The sequence below is a fragment of the Augochlora pura genome, chromosome 1 (assembly GCF_028453695.1).
Source record: "Augochlora pura isolate Apur16 chromosome 1, APUR_v2.2.1, whole genome shotgun sequence".
Lineage (NCBI taxonomy): Eukaryota > Metazoa > Arthropoda > Insecta > Hymenoptera > Halictidae > Augochlora > Augochlora pura.
Window position 1 is genome coordinate 5,357,810 of NC_135772.1, and position 25,462 is coordinate 5,383,271.

Sequence of the window (25,462 nt, forward strand, 5' to 3'; positions counted from 1 at the left end):
TGTATATATATATATATGTGCGCGAGTGTGTCTCTGTGTATATATATGTATATATATATATATATATATGTAATTGTTGTCACACTGTGTAACTGAGTCTAGAAGAGATTTATCCGGATCGGCTACTCCTCCGTGAGCATTGCTCGAAACGCGTGCTTACTATTTATTCTTTACATGGAAGGGTGAGGGCGAAAACAAACAACAAACATTCAAAGGGCAACGCCTGCGCTGCTGAACGAAACGAAGCAACGAACGTCGCCGAATTTCCTTTAAATAGTCCGTAGGCGTCGCTACCTGGCGGCGAGACACCGAACGAGGGAAAACTCTGGCGAAAAGCCAGTGGTCCCGGCGACTGCCGTACAGCCTCCTGTGGCTGTCGTCGCAGTTTTTTCGATTTAACCTTCGAATTCGGTGAGCCGACGCTAGCCGAGATTCGGAACAACGCGTCGAGACCACCCTGGTTGCTTTGTTCACCAGCGCGTCGGTAACAATCGCACGAGAAGCCGACTGCGCGCATCGCCTCCACCCTTCTCCTACGATCGACACTTCCGGAAACCGCGTCGCTTCCATCACCGTGCAAACCATCAGATTCTCTACATTGGGATTCGCGCAAATACATTTTTTTTTGTGTTACTAAACTGCTTCAACATGCACACGATAGAGCTCGAATCGATAAACAATTAAAAATTGATGTTATACGCCGTCGAATCGTATTGTAGTAGGCTTTGGTTTTATCAGAATTGTTTGCAAGTAGGGTCGTTATCTTATTAATTATGTTTAGACGAATACGATAAGGAGTTAACGAAATAAATAATCCTTTTCATTTTTATATTAACACATTCTCGAGTTTGATCTAATTCAAACACTTTTTGCCAGGCCAAAATTGCAGCAAAGTGGTCAACTTGCTCGTAGTAGAAATTTTAGTTGGTCCGTTTACGTGGGACGATAACGATCGTTCAACGACACATCGATTGATACACTGTTCTTATTGGAAATGTTCAAGGTACAGAGATTTTTCTTAAGATCGAAAATAGGTTGGCGCAGATCCAAGTGCGATATCAGGTACAACCTCAAAGGTAATTTATCGACGGCGACCCCCAACGACCGAACATGTTCGAAAAATTTGTTATTTCGCCAGTTGGGACACATCATTTATATTATCAAGCCGAACAAGGCAAACCTACCGATTAAGCCTTGTCGCTTTGTTCTGTTATTGTCTCCGCGCTGACAGGCGCGAGGTGGTGCGAACCTTGATCGTCTCGGGGAATCTACAGCTCGTTACATAACTTTCGTTTCGGTGACGCGTATGGTCCAACGTGTAGTAAATTTAAAATAAGTCGTCGCTTGTTACCAAGAGTAAGATTTTTGACATCGTTCTGCTACGAGCCGAGTTGATACACCAACTAGCTTCACGCAATAATCATTAGGAGGTTTCACGTTTTAAACATTGTTCTGGTTGCGTTGTGTACCGAATATGGGTGATATTCCAATTATGCGCACAGTCGTTACAAGAATCTCGAAAGTGATACCGTGCATCTTCAGAGATTTAATCCCACGTTGGTTGAACGTACTCAACGTTGCGTCAATGCCAAAAGAACTTATTTTAAACGATATAGACGACTTTTGTAGATACAATTGTAAAGCAACTTACTGTTAATCTTCGTGTAATGATACAATCTAGAACTCCATCAATTTTTTCCATATTGTTACAGAACGCCCAACATTTATTTTCAAGTACGTAAGCTGCTCGGGACGGAGCAGCCAGCGTGCGAATGGCCGCGAAACAGTCAGCGGATAGACGAGAGGAAAGATATGCGAGAACGGTCAACGTTCTGTGTTTCTTTCGCATCTTCGAAATTTATTTAACCAACGGACGACGAACCGTTCTCAAAATTATACAACAGGCGATATTTGCGATCACCTTCGACATGATTTAACAATTTTTCAAAACATACTCGTGATGATATTGTTCATTGGTAATAACTAGGTAGCGACAGTCTCCTTCCGTTGGGACGGTTCTAGTCGGACCGCCGAATCTTTGCAACGTTTGAAAGGGATAAATCCGCGGTGAATGAATTAGCTGCCAATTAAAAATAAACGTGCACCGAATAGCCGAAAATATTTGGTGCGATCGCGAGCTTATTTTCGGCAATGTCGAACGAATCAAGGGAAACGCGTTTCCTTGAGTCGACCAAATGAAACGGGATCGTCGGTTGTTTGATTGTACAGTTGCTCCCTCGGACAACGCAGTCTTGATTGTAATCTTGATTGCAAACGAACATTTTTTTCCTGAACAATTTGAACATTCGTTTCGGGTCAATTTACGTATCCAGCGTGCTTTTAACATTTCCTTTGTAATAACAACGAAAAATAGAACGTTATCGCGTATAACGTTTAGGAAGAGTGCATTTGGAATGCTCGGCTAATCTGCGTAAGCAATTATCGTCCTTGGCATAATCGTTACGTTTGATAAAACACTTTTCGTGTCAGAAGCTTGAACCAATATGAATTCATAGGATGATCACTCTGTCCACAGGGAAAGCTTTCACACCGTGGTTACTCCTCGTCGCGGGAATCGGTTAATAAGTTGCCACGAAGGGGATTGGAGCATTCTCTCATTACGACAACCGAAAATAGACGTCGTTATTTCGTCGGTAACTCGTAGTCGCAGTTCAAAGCATCACGTTATTTTTAGGTAAAACATAAAGCGTTACGTAAAAGACAGCCAGTGTACCGACGTTCCGGTATTCATTAGGCGAACCATATTTTTTTTATTTTCGAACCACAGAGAAGCTCGGCGGCAGCCGTCGTACATTCATTAGCAAAAATAGTTCCTTGGTCCCCATGTTTTTTAAACCTCGTGTCAAACATCGAAGAAATGAAAGAAGAAAAACGGTAAATCGATCTCGAGAAGTTTATAAAAAGGGTTATTACTCCATTTATTTCAATGTTAATATCCCCGTTGGACCGTTTGTTTACGAGGCTACTCTACGCGCGATATGACGATACTATTCTATTTAGTAGAACACGTGTTCTGGCAACTTAGATTCCGCGTTAACGTTGATTTCAATGGACAGACCCCACCGAAATAGAGCTACGAGCGCGTTAGACTCGACCCGTACGCAACGGCAACCCGAATCCCATTTATTTACGGACGTTTTTATAAATGAAGTGTTAAACACTCGCGACGAGACAGCGTGTCATCTCCAGTGATCGATAGAACGTTACGCGTTCCAAGACTAGACGCTTTTTTTTCTTTTGAAATGTGATAAAGACCACCGGTTTTGGTTGCGAGCATACGCCGCCGGACAGATGGCACGTCTCGTCTAAGATATTGCGCTGCTGTACACTAAATGGGACGAATCGGAACGTCGATAGAAAGTTTGTCGAGGGTTGTCTATATTGTCGTAAAGCCCGGTGGCGATCGTCGGTCGCGGGAAAAAAAAATGGCAAAGCTCGATTGTCTTTGCCGGCGACAAGTCCTTGCGACGAAAGACGCCGCTTCGGAGATTTAAGGGCGCCATCGGGAGGATCAGAGTTGAGACTCCGTATGACAGATAGGGGTTACGGGGTGTAGCAGAGCGTGCAAGATACGTCTATTCTGGATTCTGGCAACAATAATGCCTCCCAGGGACAGCGAGTGGATTGGGAGTAACACGCGCCGTAGTCCCGCAAACAACTAATGACGTGTCTGGTACAAAAGGCCGGCCGCTCTAATTTCGTATTATCCTGCCGGTTCCTAAAAATACTAGCGAGACGCGGATGTAAGCGTGGGTACGTTCACTTTTTAAGGAGGAAGCAGAACTCCTCTCGCGTCCGTCGACCATATCTCTAAAGAACAGAGCTCCGAGCTATGTACACGCAAGCGCGAGAACGATCACCGCGCCGATATTTATTTGACAACAATGTTTCTGGCTGTTTGCGAATTTTCAATCGATTATCAATTTTAGAGTTACGCTATAAATCGTAGAATATAATAGCTCGGCAAAACTTAAGTTTTCATTAAAGTTTGCGTTACCCCAGAACGACGTTCGTTGGTCCGATCTAATAGACGCGTTTCTTTCGCTTCCGTTTTAATTGAAAAAGCTCGTGACATGTTCCGAACGCAGGAAATAAGGGAGAGTGTCTTTAGTCGCATGCTGACAGATACACGAGCAGCACGTTCCCCAGACTGCGATAGATTCCACGATGAAAGGAATTTACAATTTCGAGAGATGAGAGATAATCATTCGAAGCAGGGAATTCGCTCGAGCGAGTTGCTCAATGCCGGGGACGCGTTACCTGTTGATCTGAAATATTTAAGAGATCTAGTTTCGCGGCCATGTTCATCACCTGCACCGATGAGCGTGCACGTGTGCATACGTAAAACAACAACGGGTCTTTGGCTCAGCGGCTTGCGTCAGAGAGACATTCTTTCCGGTAGGAAGTCTGGGGATACAGAGTCAACGCGTCTGTCAAGCGAGCCTAACAGCCGCGGATCAAGAACGATCGGCCTGCGGACGCGCGCGCAGGTTGTACCGTCGCGTCGCATCTTGTCGTGCCTTGTCGCGCCGATTTTCAGGGTTAACCGTAATATCGGTGCCACTTATGTAAAATCATGTGCGAGTAACATTGATCTAATTATAAACACGGCAGTCCGGCTGGTCTGTACGCGTTCATTACCTGCGCGTACGCCGCTCGAGTAATTTGCGATGCAGTTGCTCTTTGGTGCTTACGACCTAAACTAAAAATACGTGGGGTCCGATCAACGGCCAACTGGGCCAGTGAAGTAACCGTAGCTCAACGTCCCAAATATAGTCCGACATCTCTACATAGGCGGCTGCCGATAGTTGGCATCTGCAGCAAAGTGCAAGAGCACCGAGGGGATAATAGCGGCTGTCACCGAGATTCCCTAATGACACGGCCACCGTCGAACCGCTCGATTCTCACGTCTAATTTTGGTCCTACGTAAATCCCGGCTTATGGAATTCACCGCCTCTTATCAAGGACCAATTTGTGCGTGCTCAGAAATTTCTGGATTGCCCGGTGGGGCACCTCGTTTAGCTCGTCACAGCACCTCGTCGGGTGTTGGTGCTCGATCGCCTTCGTTCCTGCATCCTCGATGGCCGATTCGTCGCAACGAATTCATGGCTCGCATTGTGGACATTTCGAACGCGAGAGATTGGCTTCCACAAATACAGACGTCGTTCGGAGCACGGTGATTCGCGATCAAACGGCTTAGAATAATTCAGACCGCGCCGAATCTTTTATTGGAGTAGGTTATCAAGTTGAAGAATCAATTTTACCGTGGATCGCGTACCGAAGGTAAATCCGTGCCAGAAACTTGGATTCGCGATAGCCACGATATTCCGATGCGAACGCTGCCGATAAACTTCGCGATCGGCCGCTGCCAAGACTGCTGTGCACTTTGTTCTACGTTTGTTTTAATTCAATCCTCGACGACACGTGGAAGGGTTATAAATAAACGCAATGCGACTGTTTGTACGTCGATACAAAGTCGATCAATCGTTTAAGTTTGTAGTCGGCGATAAATGCTTCGGCGCAGACTATAAATGCCAATAGCTAGAGACGAAACTGTTCTACCCGGGATATCGTCGTCGATTTGCGCCATTTGCGTCGTCGTTTAAAACGACCATGTAAATATCGTTAACTCTCATGGAAAGTCCAATATAAATAACATACGGATTTCTGTGCACACGCGCGCCGCGTTTATCCCTTTTCCGGGTTATGAGTCTTTTCTCTCTAAAGCGTGACGTCTAAAGCAAGGACGACGGATCCTGCACCAAGAAAATCACTCGACCCGTTCAGCGGTCTGTGAATGCTTATCTGGCGGCAAGAATAAATTGGAAAAAAAGAAACCTCTCCACTATAAATATTCCGTTGTGTGCCTGTGCCTAGAAGCGATCTATTAGTTTCGTTCGCACTGGGTATTCGCTCCGCGACACCGCATACGTATCCATGCTATTTTCGCAATTTGCCAAAGTCGCTGCTTACGGAGTTATCGGAGTGGTTACAGTCGCGCGCCTCATCCTGTATAAAAAAAGGAAAAGGGTCACGGTAAGGTCTCTGCTGTGCTGCCTTTCATTACACGTGTTTACGACTCGATGAAAGCAGCGAGGAAATCTATTTTTATGGCACGGAGTCCGTCTGTAATCGAGCACGCGTCGACTGAAGAAGGTCCGCGCGCTCGCCCTTATCGGACCTGTCCGCCACCGTTTTCACTATCTCGCGTACGAACAGGATCGAGAAGGGTGGCCCGAGCTACCAGCGGAGAAGCCGGGACCGAAATTCCCGCGATCGTTTCGAGATGTAGAGCAAAATCTGTTGGCAGACGTTCACGATAGACCGAAAGCTCGCGGCGACCGTCCGAGCCCATGCGATATGCGAGCAAACGACAGGTATTGTCCGCGGTCCTAAATTATTCAACGTTTTCTGCCGCTGGGGAGAAACTTTGGCAGGTTTCGAGCAACGCGACGTCGAGGAAACGCAGAAAACTCCCATCTATCATGTCGAAACGCGTAACGCAAAAATAGTCGCAAGGATACACCGAGGTCGGACTTGGCGACGTGGACGTGGACGTGGACGTGGACGCGGACGCGGACGTGGACGACGTCAAGGGTGCGTGGATTATCGGGGCGCGTACGAGCTAACGAAGCTACGTTACCGTGATCTCTGATGCACGCCATAATTTTCAAGTCATCGAGAATGTTTAACGATTTTGAAAAAATTCCAAATCACAGCTTGAAGAAACTTACAAGGAAACGTATTAGCCGCTTATAGAATACTTTATCGAACACTTGCTTTCTTACAAATTAAACAATCTGTTATTCGTTTATCGATTCTTCCTGCTAATTCAATAATTGTTTAAAACTAGACCTATCGTGCTAGTCACAACGATCGATTTCTCACTTTTTATTGGAAAGCTGTCGACATTACGAACATTCTTTCGCAGGAAATGACTCGAGATTACGTTAGAATAGAAATAGCGAAAGGTCTGTGTAAGTTCAATCTTTTTGATACTTCATCAATCAAATTACTTATCAACTTCTGAAACAAGACGTACAGTCTGGATATATGGTTAATGATATCCATATTTTTAAGAGCCACCGACGATTACCTTGGAAATTAATAAAGAGAAAGTCATACTGCTATTTCGTAATGAAAATTATCGATATGAAAAAGCATGACGAAATATCGAACAAGTACAAGAAGACGATTTCACGTATTTCAGAAAGTATCGGTCGACTCGTACGACGCGCAGGACGTTTAGAGAGATGCGATACGCTAAAGAAGGAAGGGATGACAAGTTACACGTCGACACTCGCTCAAATCACATTTCTTTTTTCTCGAAGAAATTCTCTCCCGACGTCACGATATATCCTTGAAAGAGACGTTAAAATGGCCGGTCAAAAGCCTACGCTCTAGGCCAGGGGCTAGGCTAAGCTATTTCCGATGTTCAGCTTATGGACAAAAATAGTCCTAGAGAGCTTTCGAGTAAGAAGTCGCTGGGACTTCTTATGCCCCGCTACCAGACAAACGTGATTTCCATACTTCCGCCGCTGTAGTGGGAGCTCTTTAAACCTGCTACCTATTTTCTTTTACGTAACTCTACAGGAAGTTCCTCGCGATAATTTATGAATTTACAACGCTCCAATAATTCTCCCCACCTCCATCCCCTTTCTCGACTAACCCAGTCTCGACTCTCATTTTTCAATTTCACTATGCGCGTCCAAGACTTTAATCTGTATTAATTCTGCTGGAAATTAAAATATTCTTCAATTTCCAGGCAATTTAATGAGAAAGATACAAGTGTCTACTTTTCTCTTTAACAGAATACTCAATTCTATAGACATTTCCGAGTAATTAAAGAACTATCTTGCATTTATGACATTTACAATTTACTAAAACTTTTATGAAAAGAAACATGTTTGTAATGTACGATAAAATTGCAAGGAATAATGGGCAAATGAATGGCAAGGATAGTAGGACGACGACAGATAATGCGAGGTCCTGATCAAGAGGATTCGCGGAAATCGCAACGAGAATGCGAGCCGTTTACGATTGTTTCAGTAATTGGTGCAAGCAATTAATCTGAACGCACCCACGTACACACGCGTATAGCTTAGTGTCGGTGGTTAGCAAGCGCACGTTTCTTCTCGTTGCAAACAGCTATTTCCACTGTCGGCGACGCGCGACAGGTGCCTATACGCATGCCAGCCAGCTAGAGCTAGCTAGCTAGCTAGTCCCGCCGCGGGATACTACAATTCTCGGGCACGGATTTCGAAATTGAAACGAAAACCCCGAGGTATTTTCAATCGTCTTCTTTGCTGGCAGTGCCTTCGGTTACTCCTCGGGGCGATTCTTCGTCCTGGCCGGACCGATAGGTGAAGGCAACCGAATGCATTTGCTTCTCGGCATATTTTTGGCGGGCATGTGAAGCAAGAGTTTAGGATGCGCACCCCAGCCACTTTGAAATTTTTCAAATTTATTTCGGAGTTTCGCCGCCATACAAGGCTGATAGCTTAAAGCAGCCGAACCTGAAAATTACTCGTAATTCCAGTCTACTTTACCCGGTGAAATACTTTGATGCAAGACCTAGGCGATTTCACTGTTCAATAAAATTTTACTCGAAGCTATACAGAATGTAGACTTATCCGGATCTCGCGCACAAAGATGACTCTGATCGTGGCCCACGATGCATCCACGCGTCGGACAAGGTCAATAAAAAATACAATGGCCGTGTTTTTGTGAGATAATTCGCGTTGTGTGAGATAATTCGCGATACGTATCCATTGGCAGTGGGAAATCAGAAAATAGTAGTCGATTTGGATAACCCAGTTCCATAGACCTAATTCTCGTGGCGCGCGCGACCTTTACATCTGCTGGTTCGACTAGCCGAGATAGAGAGGGATCCACCTCAAAAGCTGCTCCACCTGCCACCGGACACCAGTGTGACCAGGCTGACCGTCCGGCAGACCGCCCACACGAATTGCTACTGCGTTATTTCGAGTGTTTTAGCCTTGGGTGGCGGCCAGAGAAAACTTTTGAAATATCGGGGAACGCTTCTCGGGCTCTCTTTCTCGGCCATTAGGGTTTCAAGATAAGTACGGACCGTCGTCGAGTGTTCACTAGCAGTGGGTGCAACGAGTTTATGCCGGGAACGTGTTCACGGACATTTCCGAAAACCACTCGAATCGACGATGAAAACCGTTCTCACGAAAAGTGGGAAAGACCTCGCCGATACAGTATCGATCCCATTTTACTCGAATTGCGCGAGATAAACTACTGGCCGTGGAGGACGCGTAAATCACTCGTCAATTTTCTTATAGGATTTCATCACCACGTTTATACGGACATATCCTAGTTTCGACGATTATTTACACAAACTTTTCGAGAGCAAGCTAAAACAATGGGCCAAAGTATTCCTACTGAAAATTTCACTTGGATATATAAAGGCGATGTCTTTTTCGTCGTAAATCGTCAGAGGTTGAATTAACGCTACGTTCCTTCTCGAGATACCGATGATGAACGGACTACTGACTGCCAGCCAAGATTACAACCGAGTTATGATATATTTTGTCACGTGCTGTTTGCACGTTCTCATTTTTCTTATTTCTACGAAAAATGTGTTTCATTTAAACAGCGAATGCAAATTGATTCCTAGATTCTTTGATTATCAACATTCGCCTAAATATGTAGATCAGTCTAAAGTAATCCACAAACAATTGCAGAAATTAGTCAGGCTTTAACTCCTTGCACTATAACAACGATATTAATTAATTTCTTCTACATCGAAATAAAAATAAATATTGCCTCGATTCTGCTATAGTTATTTATGAAGGAAGAAGTATTTCTAGAACGACTATGATACTATTCTTTCCAAGTCTAATACGTCTTCTCATATTGCACTGACAATGTGATTTTCTGCGCAAGCAATGCGACGATTAATTGAATAGAACTTGGTTGAGAACCACGGCTTAGTCATCACGTGCAACGGCCCCTCTTTTTTGATTTTCACTCGTGGCCACCAGACCTGGGTAAATATATTTTCCTAATAATTCTTTTAATTAACGAATATAATTGGAACATTTAGCTTAGTTTCGCTTTAAAATATATTTTAAACTCTTTCAAACGAAGCACATGCAACACAGTCGAAAGAAATAATATTAGCAAAAATCTGTATCTCTTGGTTAAAATATTTTTACGCAGGCCTGGTGGCCACCTTTGATCTCCCTAACCACCCCTACCCCCCGATGGTCTTCGTGTCTCTTTGATCGACAACGCGATGCTACTGCATTTGTGCACTTGACGATGTTCAAAGGTGCGATGCTAGCAGTCGCGACAGTTGTGGGTGAACCTTGAAGAGCTCCATCGAGCATTGTATCTTTCAGTGCGCAGCTTTTCCCGGCAAGAAAGTCTCCGAGGAATTTTCGTCGACTGTGACGTCACCGTCGCAGTGGTCTCGTGTTATTTGGCACGGTACCGGGCGTGACGCGTTGGACGAAAGGCAATATATACGTCGTGTCGGCGGGAGAAAAAAGTACGATAGCTGGACATGCGTGGCGATCAAAGCATCTCGGCGGCAGGGATAATTGTATTTTTCAAAGAGTACGAGCTTTGCAGCGGCGGGAAACACTTCCTTGGCGAAAACGAGCTCTCTGGCCCGACACCGAGCGTTCGGCTCGAACGTGAAATAATAATAACAGCTCAGGCAAAGATTCCACTCATGATTTCTCGATCGAAAATTTAAATAGATCTCGCGGGCCAGCGCGACGCGTAGGAACGCTGTCAGGGAGAAAATACGTCGGTAGTCTGGAAATCGAATCGAAGTTTGTTTTCATTTGTCTTCTTTCACTGTGGCACTATCATCTGTATAGTCCTTCTCTTTATCGTCCTCCCGTCTTCCCCTCTGGACTCAGGCCCATCTTCGAATCACTCGGTGTTACGTCATAAGAGGAACTTTGAAAGAATGCTATTAGTCGGGTATTACGGATTCCTTGAAAATACGTCGAGTCGTCCAGGCAAATACTCCGCTCGTGAAGATCAAGGTGCCCCTGCAAAAAAAGCAATTCACATTGGAGCATTGTGCACGATTGAATCGATAATACAGTCAGGTATTGTTTAACAGTACGTTAATTGAATCGTTGGAGACCAGTTGTATTTCTCCAACTCGAAATTATAACATAAGCGTCCTTTCCCCATCGACTGTCTGATTTACATAATAAGGGTATCGCAATTACCAACAGTCAAGCCCTCGACTACGTGATCAAAGTTCCGTAAGGGTTTCGCAAAGATTTCGCAAGGGTTTCGGTGAAACATCGAAGAGAAGCGATCGAAATCGGAGCATCTCCAACGTTTTGCTGTAGCGTTGGGTAACGCGATGGGTGCCACGATGTGCACTGCCTTCGCAACAATTGGCACCGTGAACAGTACTTGTGCATCTACGGCAATCTTAGAGTGCTAATTAGAGATTTTGCAGGCGCAGCGACTCTTCGCCCCCCTGGGAAGAGCCATTAATTTGTTTGACGCAACGCGGATAGCCTCGTTCACTAACACGGATTGAAATTAAGCACCGCGCGAGTATCGGTATCGTGCGGCCTGTTTAAAATTCCAATTGCATCACGCCGGTTTTAGAAATGTCACCAGATTAGTGCATACCGACGTGGCCTCGGAAAATGGCCCCACAACACCCCAGCCATCGGATGATCATCGTCGGCACCTCAAATCGTGAAATATTTTGTTCCCGATGAATTCTACTCGGTTCCCACTATGCAGAATCGTTACTATGCTGAACGCGAGCAGAGACCATACAATTTTAGGACCGTGTGATAATGCAGTAAATTATGCAGCGATAAATGTCGCGCGCAGTTAAATCACTTACACCGACAGCTTTATATTTACGCGCAAGCAGACGTTTTAACACGCGGGCTACGAGTATTAGTGATAGCACTGAAACGGCACTTTCAAAAAATAAAACCGACCGGAATGATCGTAAAAGTGCAACAAGAACAACAAAGACAAGGGATTAACATTCTTCGCGTACCTCAAGTCTGAATGTAACGAAAGAGTCGATTATTAGAACGGTAAATATCAAAGTTCTCAATACGTAGACTTAATTAGTTCGAATTACATACCATACGGCAATTCTTGTTGGAGTGACGTGCTTTATAGGGTTGTACCTAGCCACCTGTATTTCCTTGTTGTTCCGGAAATGGTGCAATATATCGAGCGCGCTGTAACAAGATTTTTTAAAGCGACCACAATTATAACATCTGGGTAAAAATAATTTTGTATCGATTACGTTAAGCAACGTAACTGGCTTGTATTACTGTTTAAGCCGCAGTGCGAAGCATATTGAAAAAACTAATAAAACTAATAAACGGTTTCGAGAAATTGTTGCCATTATTTCCTTCATTCTCATATCTGTATCAAACATTTGAGGAAGATAGATGTTTAACTTAATATTAAGTCTAACATACATTACAGTCATAAGATTTAAATAACGTAACAGAATATTAGAATATTATATTTCTATCCTAGAACCGCAAAACTATTTTATTACGTATCTCGATCGTTCAATTAAAATATTCTTAAGTGCAATTCAAGAGAGCAACGCGGGAGCTAAAATTGAAGTCAACTGAAGACAACCTTTAGGAATGATTTTGGGTATTATTATACTTATCGAGCGAGGTTGTGCCGCTGTATAATCCGAGGACGCTACGCGTAGGCTCGAAATTAGATCAAATTAATAAGGGACATCTACGAATCCTCGTCATTATTGTACTTATCGACCAGAGTCTATTGTTGTTAATTTAATTTGCATAATTCGGATATTCGGCGGCGGCGCTAATACAAAAGTGCGTCGGTTAGAAACGATACACCGACTTTGGAACAATGCCAGTCCCGAAGAAAATCTGATACTTATAATATATGAACGTCGGTAGACCGCGAGTGAATTGTGCAGGATGGTGAACGTAAAAGAAAATGCATCACGCTCGTGAAAATGCATACTTGATAGCGGGGCATCGGATAATTCATTTTGATCTAATTCGGGAATGATGAAGTCACCTGACTCGCGTACCTCCGACACGCGTGACGAGCTTTACGGTCCGAGAGATACTCTTTGTGTTCCTAACTAAAGTTACTGTCGCAGTTTCGAACGCCATATTCATCACTTGATCTACGATGCTTATTTTGGTTATCAAAACTCCTCCCCCAACCTTTAACTCGGAGCAAACGTTTTTAATCTACGCCTACAAAATAGAAATTTCTTAGTATTACTAATATGTTAATGTTACAATTAATGTGCTATTAAAGTATATCTATTTGAAAAGCAGAACGCTAAGAAGGAAGAACGAATGAAAAATGAATAAGTATGACGAATCTCTCAAATCTCTAGATATTCTAAGATGAACTAAATTGGTATTAAACAGAGTAAGAACATAATTCTATTGTCTAAGTTTCCTATGAAAACGCATACGCATTTATCCTTTCAATTTAAATTTTCATTGATCATTTAAAACGATAACAATTTTCCAATTGCAATAGTTCTTACACAAAGTGCTCCTTGTTTCAACGGTTCGTTGAACGAAAAACAAACCTGTTTTAATGGATTCGTTTAAATTCGATATTTAACTGACGGTGGTTTGTGGTTCGAAGCTATTTGAATTTAGAAAACGCGATCGATTGTTCAATCCAAAATGCTCATAGAAATAAACCTCCCTCTGTGTGTGTGTGTGTGCGTGGGTGGGGGGAATTATTCCGACTGTGCACGATGATTCGATGCGTGCAACAGGATTCGCATCATCGACATGCCAGTGATTGTCTAAAATGAGCCTGATGCTTCCGGTACTAGACAATACTCAATCTGTTTCAACTATGCTTAAATGTGATCCTGTTAATATCTTTTTCTTAAGGATTTATCATACAATCGAAATTTTACCATCGTTCTTAAATCTTAATTAAATTCATATTGGTTCAAGTTAATGAACCTACTTTATATTAATTTTTTCTCCATGTATAGTAGTATACAGGGTGTTGCCATTTGACGGATAAAACAAGCTAATCAATGCGAGTTTCGTGCTACGAAAAACATCTCGTAGAATGGCCAGAGTAGGGCTAATTCTACGAACAAATTCTGGCAAAAACGAGCATATACAATAGTTACGTCATACAAAATCGCATGCACTGATATTACACTTTGTAAGTGCAACGACGAGTATACGCGGCTGCCCTTGGATATGATCCAAAATAGTTCCGCCACCTTACTTCATAGCAGCTTCATACTAAAATACCAACTGCGTACTTAATACCTAATTATATTTGCCTGGTGCGTGAACCAAAGTACAATACGTAAATATAATGATCATTACAAACGTGTTATATTTTCTGTTAGGTATGCACATTCGACGGTCTCCAGTATGTCACAAATCGTATACAAGATTCATGCTACCCGTTATTTCCCTTTAATCTCCCTATTATTTTCTTAACCCGGATACTGTGCCGTGCGAACAGTAAAATATGAGTTTCTGTGAGCGTGTTTCATGTCAGTACGACAGGTTGCATTCGAGTTATTTGTGCCCGACGACAACCATGTTTAAATTCGTTTCGCTTCAAACGAGTTAACTGCTTCGACAGAATCTATGTATTTGCATACGTATGTACACGTTGTTACACAATTCTGGGTTATCAATTTATTCAATCGATATAATTTATTGTTTCGTGTACAGCATATATCAAGTATAGATCTTCAATAAAAGTGCAATGTTATACTAACCTTTTGTTATTTCGAACAGCTATCAGTATGCGTTTTCGATCAAGAGGCATCACATCTAGCGCTCCAAAACGCGCGAACTTGTCAAGAATCTAATAATGAAATTGTTAAGTAAAATAATATTGTTATGCATATCAATTTGTATTCTAACACACCTCTTTCATATTTGCACTTGATGAGCTTAATTTAACATGAAGACATCCTGGTCTTGTATGTGTTGGGTCATTCCCATCAAGTTTCTGAAATTCAATTATTCATTTATTTATAAAATTAATTCTATGATTTAGTTTTTTCTTACCAAATATAATTCACTAGCCTTTGCTAAATATATTGAATTCGCAAAAGCTTTCACACTGCTCATTAATTTCGGACCAGTCAAACGATGCAATTCTATACAACTAAAATTTAAATAATTCAAAATCTGTCAATAGTTTACAATTGAAGTTTCGGTAGATGGGAACTTACCGTCCATGTTCTTGTATAGCAAATTGGTGTCCCATTTTTATAAAAATATTTCCCGCATAATAAGCGTCCCACCCAGCAGTATGATAAGCTTTTTTGTCTAAAGAATTATACCATTATACCAATAGTACCATTTATCACATTTTAATCCAAGCAATTTATGAATTATTACCTTCTGATATACTTTCGATTTCAATATGTGTAGAATACAATTCTAAATTTCTTCCTGCACCGTATTTGAAATATTCATATACTTCGCTAAGTGAAGATGTCTTCCAATTTACTACAAAGAAAAGAACGGGTTATTAATAGTCTTGTTAGTCTTATTATTTACTTTTTATTTTCAATTCTTACTATATTCTTTATGTTCTATCTCCATCTTTTTCGTGAATTCATGGCTCAAATGTTTTGTATCGTACAGTTCAGGAAATAGAGAATGTATAATAGTTTTAAATTCACTGTAACTTTCTGAAACGGGTATAATATAAAAATTAATATATTAAAAAATCTTTCTATCATTTTTAATGAAATATAGATATACTTGGTAGTGGTTTGTAGAACTGTTGATACATTAACATTAAATCTAAAAGTATATTATGTCCTACTATTGGTTTCTTCAAGGATGTTAAAAGTTTAAATACTTTAGAAAACCCTTCATAAGTATCCAATACTGTTTTTTCTACATTACTATCATTATCTTCTTCATAAACTTTACGCATGTCCTCTGAAACCCTTATAACTATTACCTGAAATCAATATAAAATCTTGTAAAATATTTCATTAAAAAAAATCTTCACTCATTGCTTTTTACGTACCGATTTGTGACCTGATATTGTCCAAATGTTTTTGAAATGATTTCTTAATTCTTTGTGTACTATATATTGCAAGATAGGAGTTACGGTTTTTATTTCAATGGAAATTTCATGTGGTGCAGTTAAAAGCCATTCCTTTATTTTATTTCTACAATTACAGAATATATCTAGTTCATGATATGATAAATGATCAATATAATTACTTAAATTGTATTCTTTCACATATTCTTTTAGTAGTTCTTCATCTATCTGGTCTATGTATGATATACCATTGTGCATACTCTAAAATGTAGATAATTTTATTTGCTTATACTTCAAAATATTCAATTACAATAATTTCTCATATTTTAAAAATATAGGGTATATTATTTTCCTACCTTGTTAAAATTAAAATTATGTTCAGAAAGGAACTCCAAGGAAGCCACTTGTAACGAAAATTTCCTATTTTTAAACGGTATAGATCGTGGTAGCAAGTAAAAATTATAGCACTTTACTTTGTACATATTTTCTTCGGAATACCGAAATGCGGCTACACCAAACTGAATCATTATAAACGGAACAATGCTTTCTCGTAATATCTTGTATCGCTCATTGATTTGATCGAAAAGACTGAAATAAAATGTGAAAAATTACAAATCCAACAGTCAAGATAAAAATTAATAAAAAACTAAATCACGCTAACCTATACTTTAACCGATCACCTGACTGTATTCCCGTAAATTCTGCATCGATTGCTATAAAACTTGCATTTTTTAAGTCTATCGAAATATCTTGATATATTTGATGAAAATTGTTGTCTAAAACTTCATTCATGATTATGTTTATGTTTACTCTGAAATTATAACCTCTTCTATGTATCGCATAGAATACAATTGCTTTCGTAACTTGGCTATATGTACAGTAAAGAGTACTACTCCTGTATACCTCCAAGAGGTCACAGCTTGATCCGCTAACGAAGGTCAATATAGAAATTTTCTATGCTCCGATTGGTTGCAAACCGTCTGAGTTTTACGACACTTGAGGGCTCAAATAAAAGCTAAGAAAATTTGCTATTTTTCTCGTCTAATGCAGAAATGTTATTGTTATTTATTAACAATAACATAGTTAATTAACAATTATAATTTGCAGTCTGCCTGAAATTGCAATTAATTGGTGCATTGACACTGAAGGAATTTTTAAAACAAGTGGACACTCATATTTTCCCAGTCAAATCATTTTACAAATAATTTTACTACACATCTTAATTCTCCACTGTGTTAATAAATAACAATAACATTTCGGGATTAGACTAGTTAAATAGCAAATTCTTTTAGCTTTCATTTGAGACCTCAAGAGTTGCAAAACTCAGACGGACAAGAAAGTTATTAACAATTTAAGTTCTTAGTAATCGAAAACGGAACATGACGCGCCATTTCTCAAAGTAGCGATGAAACTACTCACTAAAATATGGCGAGAAGTTTAAGCGTTTCACCGCGGGTGACGCTACTTGTACGGTTTTTTTCGGCATTGTATCTCTATTAATTGGATTTTAACGCTGTTTATTAGCATTGGAGCATGAAAAAACTAGCCTCATCGATAAATTAAGGTTTCCTCTTTAATTCGGGAGCTTTTGCAATCGATTTGGTTCTATAACAATTGAGAAATTCGATCTTGAAGATGTGCGGTGGTCAATCAGACGACCTTCCCTATGGAATTATGATCTTTATTATTGCTATTTTGACGATGGTTTATTAGCATTAGAATATGTGATAAACTTAACAATACATGCTACAAATTGCTTCATCTAAGTAATGTAGAGCCAATCAGAAGTTATTTGGTTGCTAGGCAACGCGAGCTTCTATTTCTCGCCACTATCGCCAACCGAAACTGCGCCATCGTTCCCGTTAGATTGAACGCAACTCGGAAGTCAGTCAATTATTTAATTTTTAAAGTAGTTAATACAAATGTTGCAACTCGAAGTTAACAAAATATCAAAGATAATGTGATTGGAAGCGTGATGGTTCAATCTCTGACGAAGCTCCGACCCTATCATAGGATATAGGTATGTTTAAAATATTGTTTCGTTATCCTTTGGTGGAATTCATATGTCGCGTACTTTGGTGCTGAGACTTTAACGGATTGCTTCGTATAATTAATATTTCGAAATTGATAAATTATTTCAACGTGATAATGGGTTGCTTTCGGTATTGTAGTCGATTTTACCTGACTGGAATTAGATGTGGTAAATCTTCTTTTATGTTGGTTACGCGGTGTACCGGCCTTTTCTGGCAATGGTTGCACTTCGAATGACTTGAAGTGTAACCATTTGAAGTTGCAGCAAAGCACAGGCCGCCATGTTCTCGTCTCTCGTAGTTTCCGCGCCAAATCGTAGGAGTAGGATTGCGGGCTTCTTAGAACTTTCTTAGAATGTTTAGTCGATTTAGTAGATTTGTCATTGTTTTTACATATAGAGACGCGAAGTGAACGTGAGGTTAGAGAAATAATATTTCATTAATTAACACGAGCTTCCTCCATTATTGTTACAGATTTTAAAACGATATGTGGAACAGAGATCGAGAAACAATGCGATCGAATGAATGCCGATGTGAGTGTAATCTTTATTAGCATACATAACAAAGGATTACCCGGCAAAATTGAAATTGATTCTTTAGAGTGTAGCGTTGCGAAAGGAATAATCGCGATTTCATTTTGTTTGTTCGTTGTATTAGCGTTGCATTGACATTGCTGCGTTGCAGTAGACTGCATGTCGACTTTTGAGGCGCCCATGCTACGACTGCGACAAAGGGCAAGTCTCATCGCCCCAACAACAATTCTCGGATGGACACATTCGCGACTTGTCCACAAGGGGGTTTGCCAGTGGTGAGCAAACATTGAGCAACAATAACTAATCGAGTATTTCTTTTTTATTCCTCGTCAAATTTTTTGCAGAATACAGTACTAATAATTATACACGAGGTGTATTTATACTTTGTGTTTATACTTTGTATTAATATAATATTCTCCCGTTTTGCTTTACGTCTCGGTTGAATTACATCACATCAAACGGACACGGTGCTGAATGCTGAAAGTTATTGATTATGTACATATCTTTTTGCAATAAATTGTGCTGGCGAGAATAGAGTACTATGTACCAGGAATTTCGAGGAAACGAATCAAAGAGAACCAAACGGAAATGTGTCGGTCATTCGGTTTCTCTGTGTACATACATAGTTTTGTGGTACATACTTATTTGGCGAGCCACGTCGCGACGGTTAACATCACCTGAATTCGTTACACAAGTGATATATTCACTTGTGTCAATTGTGTACGCAACGAATGAAGGATGGGTCGTGTACATTTGGGAACGTAAGAAGTGTTTTTTAGCGTCGTTTCTTCTTTGCACATATGTATACGTACGCGTATGTGTATTTATATTCTGCACGTATCATTTCGAGTTACTTATCTTACGAATTACGATTATTGGTCGAGTATTCTTATTCGAAGCCTTTTTGTCGTGTTACATTAATTGGATCGAGTCGTCGTGTTATCTCTATATACGATATTATTACTCCTCTCGATCGATACTTTCGAGGAGGAAATCTTGAGGACGTGTCACACGTTTCCCTGATTCAAGTATGATATCACGGACTCGATTCGCACTCGTTTCATCTACAAGGGAAAGGCCAGTGTTTGTCCAAAGAGACTTCTAGACGGTTAAAGGGAAACGGTGCGCGCGACGCGAGCGAAGACGTCTAGATTGCGATGCAAATACAACATGTAATTACAAGCCGGACAGTTGGAGCAAGTTCGATGCGTAGGCTACTAACGTCTATGTATATTCGTTGCAAACCAATCGGATGTGGAATAAATAATTTTTTACTTAGCGATAGGTAGGATCAGAAAAGTTCAACAATAGGATGGAAGTTGTCTTATTAATATCGACATTCAAGTTTCTAATATCAACATTGTAAACATGCACGCGCGTGTGCGCTTATTGGAAAATCGACGCATTGCTTGGGCAATTTAAATGGCTTCGGAACATAGTTTTGTTATATTAACATTTGGACGTGGAGTTCCCTTATATTAACGTTTATTTGGCACAATTCAATGTCAGAACTTGCGATTGTGATTTACCAGTGGTTCTAATGAATTAAATGTTACGTATATTTAGAGTATTATCATCAAATATTACAAAATTTAAGGATGAAAAAAAGTTGAGATCAGTTTGGAGAGATTCGAACATGTTCAAAGACGACGTATGAGCTGGTTCCTGTTTGCTCTTATTTCTTAAAAAGTTTAACAGGCTAAACAGAACGGGAACAAATAGATAATTAATTAGTCACGATTGCTGAATATAAATCATATAATCATTTTCATTGATTTTCACTTTTTGATTCAACGTAATATAACCAACATCGAACGTCCTGCTCAATTTGAAACAACGACTTTTGTAATCCAGCCTGGTAGCGATTGATTCGGGTGTTCGAGAAAATTCTCGTAAACCGTTTTACGTTATTTAAAGCAACGCGTCTTCGCTCGCGCGTCTATTCTATCGAAAAATGTTCTTCTACCGCGACCATGGTTCTTCAATGTAAATTCTACCACGCGTTTGGCCCCTCGTCCGCTGCAGAAAGTAAAACGAATTCGTGCTGAGCACGACAACACAAAAACAACCGTGAAAAGTGTCGTCGCCAACGACGACGTTTCTTGTTTGTTATGGACAGCAATGGCCATACAAAACTAACCGAAAAATCGTGGAAACGGTCCGCTGTCTCCAACAATTCGCGGAAACACCGTCGCAACGAATCCGAACTTTGTGCACAGTCTTATCGGAGCACGATGCCACAAAATAATCGAATGCTTTATAGCAAACAGGCAATTGAATCCATCCGGCGAGACTCGTATGTGTATTGTATGTACAATTAACTTGGCTGTACAGAAACAAGGAGCGTTGGTTTCGGTGACGCTAAATAGGTGTCCTCGGTATCATTCGGTAACGAATAATAAAGTGTTGCTTCGAAGCCCTGCTAGACAAGATTAGATAGAATTTAATACTACCATAATAATACTTTATGGTTGACACGTTGAAGGTGTTGTCGTTAATGGAAATAGATTGTTTTTGATTTCGTACATTGCCGAATTTATTCGTGACATCGCGAATTGATTTGATTCTCACGAGGTCTCGACCGTGCAACGGTCTGCAGTCTTCGTAATTCTTAGTTGCACCGACTGTGTCAACGACACTCTCCACGCTTTTCCTGCCACGGTATGTGAAACTATTTTCACGACAACGATACTTGTAGGGCACCGGTTGAGCGTCGACGCAGCAACACGTGCGAATTAAATCCGACAGAGAGAAACGAAATAAATATAGGACGGATATGTTTAACTTGAAAGTTAGAGACGCGTTAGATCCTATACATCTTCTCCTTTACGACGATAAAATATCTTTCTCTTGGCGATAAGACACGCGTTAAATGCTTCAGCATCTAATAACACCCGCAGTGCGTGCACGAATGGAATATTCGAAACGGAGACAGCGAGAATTCCTGTTTTTAAAGGTTTCACGGAACGCCGGTCCAAGTCCAGGAAAGATGTTGCACAGGTTCGGTTTTCTCTTGTGCCCGATTCGACGGATACACCGTACGAATTAATGCGACCCTTGGATATGTTCGATCTGCTATACACAGGTGAATCCCATTCGAGATAATGCTGATGCATAGTCGTCGGCGACGTTGTCTTCTGCACGAGGGCATTGATTTCAACAGACGATCGTCTCTCTCTCTCTCTCTCTCTCTCTCTCTCTCTCTCTCTCTCTCTCGTACACACATACGCACATACCACACGCGCGCGCACATACGCACACACACACACACAGTATTCGTATATCTACGTATATACGAAACGTAGCGTACGCCGAGTAAACATATGTGATATCTTCATTACATTACATTTACATACATTAAAGCTGCACCTTCGCGTGTATACTAACACACGTTTAAAATAAGTATGTACAGTGACGTTAGAATCCCGAGGATTAGTTCATCGCGGTGGTCAGTTAGGCCCGACTTCTCCCGATCCGACGTTTGTTCCTCTCGTGACTTGTTCGAAACTGTTGTGCCAAGGTTATGATTGAGAAATAGTTATGATAAATTTTCTGAACAATTGCTACGCATGATCGAAACTTTGAAAACTATTATTTGTATCAATTGTGGTTTTGATCTTAATCTCCGTATGGGTTACGTTACCGTTATCTTTTCGTTTAGAGCGATTCAACCTTTGCGAATTCATTCGTTATCCGATTCGAAACAGTTTCAACTAGTGACCGTTGTTCTTTATGCATTCATATACCATGCATAAATTTACGAAACAGCATTTCTATTTTGTTTTCAACGGAAGGTAATTTTTAGTAACGAAATCGATGGTTTTTTTTATTTTAGGCATTGAGAATTAACGCCAAGATCCGTTGTTTAGATATTATTACAGTTATTAAATCGTTGTAACTGTAAAAAGTGAAATAAGAGAAAAAATTTTCCCGTGTACGGAAAATTCTCTGAATATATATATATAGTTGGAAAAAAGTTTTAGTACTCTTTCGTAAGAACACTTATGGATCGAAGCTGAATAGAATCAGTTAATGTCAACTAATGTGCGACGAGACGATATTAAAGAAACGATGAAACGACAATGTATAGATAATGTCTACGATACTTTGTGTAGCGCATCGTCTGCAAAGAAGAAGACTCCAGGTAGTATTTTCAAGTTTTCGTTTGTATTATAAATGAACATTTTTAATGTGGAATGTCCCACGCAACTGAAAATATGTTAAACGAGTGTTATCATAATATCGTAGAATCTTCATATTCCGCTTGTCTCTTCGAACGTGTATCTTACTTTGTATACTCGAATTAGAGTAATAAGTAACATGTCGATTAACGGCTTTATTGAGAACATAGGAAAAGTGATATATATTAAGAGAATTGCTGCATGTTCCAACATGTTCTACGATTAATTTCGTACACGTAATTCGCGTATATATTTTCGCGCTGTTGTTTGTTATAATTCACGAGTATTCTTGGATCATCGATTTAAAGATTCATCCGTGAATCGACATAAGGCAGCTAGACATTTCAAATTTCCTGCAGCATACGGGAGCGAAGCTCACGATTAATATACGAACCGTTAGGAGAAATCGGACCTTAAAAAAGAAAACGATTTTTGGTCTTTTATCTAAGTTCCTAAGCTGGTCGAAGTTTTGAGGAAGCGAATAGAAGCTTCTGCTCGCGTTAAAATCCGCTTCCATCGCGCGTGCGCGTTAAGAATAGAATAGAATAGAAGTTTGTATTACGAAGACTTTCGCAATCTTTACGATAACAATTTGTAACGCGATCGATTTGATTCAAAGTCATCATTCTACTCTAATAATTGTTTAACAATCGAGAATATTTAATAAATATCAGAGTCCTCGTAATGAAATTGGTTCATCGAACCAACAACGGTTAGTGTATTTGTAATACGTTTGTAATAGCCGTGGACAAGGAAATTCAATGTTACTCCGATTACAAGAAATGTGCTAATAGTTGTAAATTTGTTCAAGTGATCAACAAAAAGAGATTCTTAACGGAAATCTGTTACGAATCGTTAGCCGAATTGTTTGGATGAAATACTAGTTCTCTCTCTCTCCCTCTCTCTCTCTCTCCCTCTCTTTTCTTCAATTTCAAATGGTTAGATACTTTGAATACGCGTTCTTGCAAGCCGAAAGCCTTCGCTATTATGGAAAAATCCAAATTCGCGATTATACACTAATTGTAAGAAAAACAGGTACGGATAAAGACAGCGTTCCAATGGTAGAACACTATGGTAATCCTTTTCAACGATGGCGTAGTGTTCTTTCACTCTAATGTTCTAACACTTGATCGAGAACGGACAATTGCGTTCTCTCCAAGTAGTTTCCCCGCTCGCGCTTGCTCTCTTGATCTCGATCTCGATCTCAATTCTCTTCTGTTCTGCCTTCTGCAGACTGGTAACTTTAGGCTACGGTTACGTTTGGAAGTCCGGCAAACTATGTATTTCTATCTTTTGATTATAGTTACGCAGTAACATGTAGCTATTCGAAATGCTGAAATAAGAAATCAACGCCTTCAACGCGATCAACATTTTTGCCCCGATTCAAGCTTCAATCGTTTTAGTGTATTTTATGTTGTTACATAATTATTATCTCATCGCTTTCGTGTGCGAAATACAACTCTGGAGACATTTATCGTAAAATTGAAATCATTGCTAATTATTTTCATCGAGTGAAGAATTCATAAATAAATAATACATGCAAATATGAATTATTGGGATTACGATTTTCCTCTTTAACCGTAGAATTCGATTGTAACGTATTCTCGGTGAAATCCAAAACCAGATTGTAGACATGTAAACTTTTTGCAAATTGTCCCTATATCTACTAGAAGAAAAGCGAACGATAAGATGGAGTAAATATCAAAGTGTTACGTTTCATGCAAGACTGGTGTGGATTATATTTGCTCAAAGGAAATCAACGACCTTTGTTTTATAGTACACGTTTTAATAAGGCCCAACAAGGTGTAACAAGGAAGAAGAAGAAGAAGAAGGAAGGAAGGAAGGAAGAAGACGAAGAAAAAAATGAAGAAGAAGAATGTACATAAAGATGGACGCGAGCTTGTTAAAGGAATTGTAAATCTTGTGATTTGCACTGAATATCGGTGGTCTTTGGCGAACACTCTGGCGATTAACAGGCCATTCTCATTCTGAAATGATTGCGCCACAGCGAAGGCATTGATTTCGTAAAAGATTAGAAACGAACGCGCGACTCTCTCCTCAACGAAGCGTAAGAAAAACCGGGAAGCCCCTATATACAGAAATGTGCGACTGTGGAAACTGGAGAATCGGAGGTTACGATGCCGTCGTGCGCATCGGCCATCTTACTCCGACATCGTCGAGGAACGCTTTCGTTTATCAAGGTTATTGATCGGATACGCAAAGAAGGTCGACATCGATTTCGAACGTTCGAGCGATGAAAAAGTTGGGCGCGATTTCGATAGCGAGATCAATGGAACGATAGACAGACTGTGAAAGAGACCGGTGTTGTCCTTTTGAAACATGCGATACGGCTACTCGTGTTACCGAATTATTTCCTGTGTGATCAGGAGCCGCTACGTAGCCTAAAATTACACATGTTCTTGAAAAACTGGACGGCCCGTCGGATCTTTCATTCCTCGGGCTCTGTTTGCTGAGCCGTATCACCGTCATCGCGGCTGTCGTTTGCTTTCTGTTCTTGTTCTTTCTGTGCTCTCGCTTCGGCATCTGTGGACAGATTTCAAGAAAACGTTTGTTACGGTATTGCTTTTTTTAAAAAGGATCACACAGCACTCTTCGCTTTTACAATGCTTTCGGATGTTTTGCTTCATAT

The 25,462-nt window shown here is 40.5% G+C and overlaps 2 protein-coding genes and 1 long non-coding RNA gene across 9 annotated transcripts in view; 1 reads left to right on the forward strand and 2 right to left on the reverse strand.

The window, feature by feature from the left end:
- Positions 1 to 339: 339 nt before the first annotated feature.
- Positions 340 to 18,312, reverse strand: LOC144469378 (pre-piRNA 3'-exonuclease trimmer). 3 transcript variants are annotated; one of them, XM_078179580.1, is made up of 14 exons: positions 18,250 to 18,312; positions 17,488 to 17,732; positions 16,730 to 16,879; positions 16,425 to 16,656; positions 16,051 to 16,329; positions 15,777 to 15,981; positions 15,590 to 15,703; positions 15,408 to 15,518; positions 15,239 to 15,335; positions 15,072 to 15,171; positions 14,929 to 15,012; positions 14,777 to 14,865; positions 12,135 to 12,233; positions 340 to 11,054 (listed from the first exon to the last, which is right to left on the reverse strand). In XM_078179580.1, the coding sequence occupies exons 3-14, from the start codon at positions 16,858 to 16,860 to the stop codon at positions 10,976 to 10,978; spliced, it is 1,620 nt and encodes a 539-aa protein (XP_078035706.1). In that variant the 5' UTR covers positions 16,861 to 16,879; positions 17,488 to 17,732; positions 18,250 to 18,312; the 3' UTR covers positions 340 to 10,975. The 3 variants fall into 3 exon arrangements, with proteins under 3 accessions (XP_078035706.1, XP_078035715.1, XP_078035723.1); XM_078179589.1 differs by lacking the exons at positions 17,488 to 17,732; positions 18,250 to 18,312 and having other exon boundaries at positions 15,090 to 15,171; positions 16,730 to 17,465; XM_078179597.1 differs by lacking the exons at positions 16,730 to 16,879; positions 17,488 to 17,732; positions 18,250 to 18,312 and having other exon boundaries at positions 16,425 to 16,471; positions 16,542 to 16,624.
- LOC144469419 (uncharacterized) lies at positions 17,841 to 19,667 on the forward strand. Its single transcript, XR_013493974.1, has 4 exons — positions 17,841 to 18,088; positions 18,573 to 18,631; positions 18,756 to 18,906; positions 18,976 to 19,667. It is a non-coding gene; the product is annotated as an uncharacterized LOC144469419 (long non-coding RNA).
- LOC144469346 (dual specificity calcium/calmodulin-dependent 3',5'-cyclic nucleotide phosphodiesterase 1-like) overlaps positions 18,933 to 25,462 on the reverse strand; it is a 69,302-nt gene continuing 62,772 nt past the window's right edge. For all 5 annotated transcript variants that reach the window (XM_078179538.1, XM_078179530.1, XM_078179544.1 and 2 more), the window contains one exon: positions 18,933 to 25,356. In XM_078179538.1, coding sequence (XP_078035664.1) covers positions 25,262 to 25,356 — 95 coding nt within the window. In that variant the 3' untranslated portion in view covers positions 18,933 to 25,261. The remainder of the gene's footprint in view (positions 25,357 to 25,462) is intronic.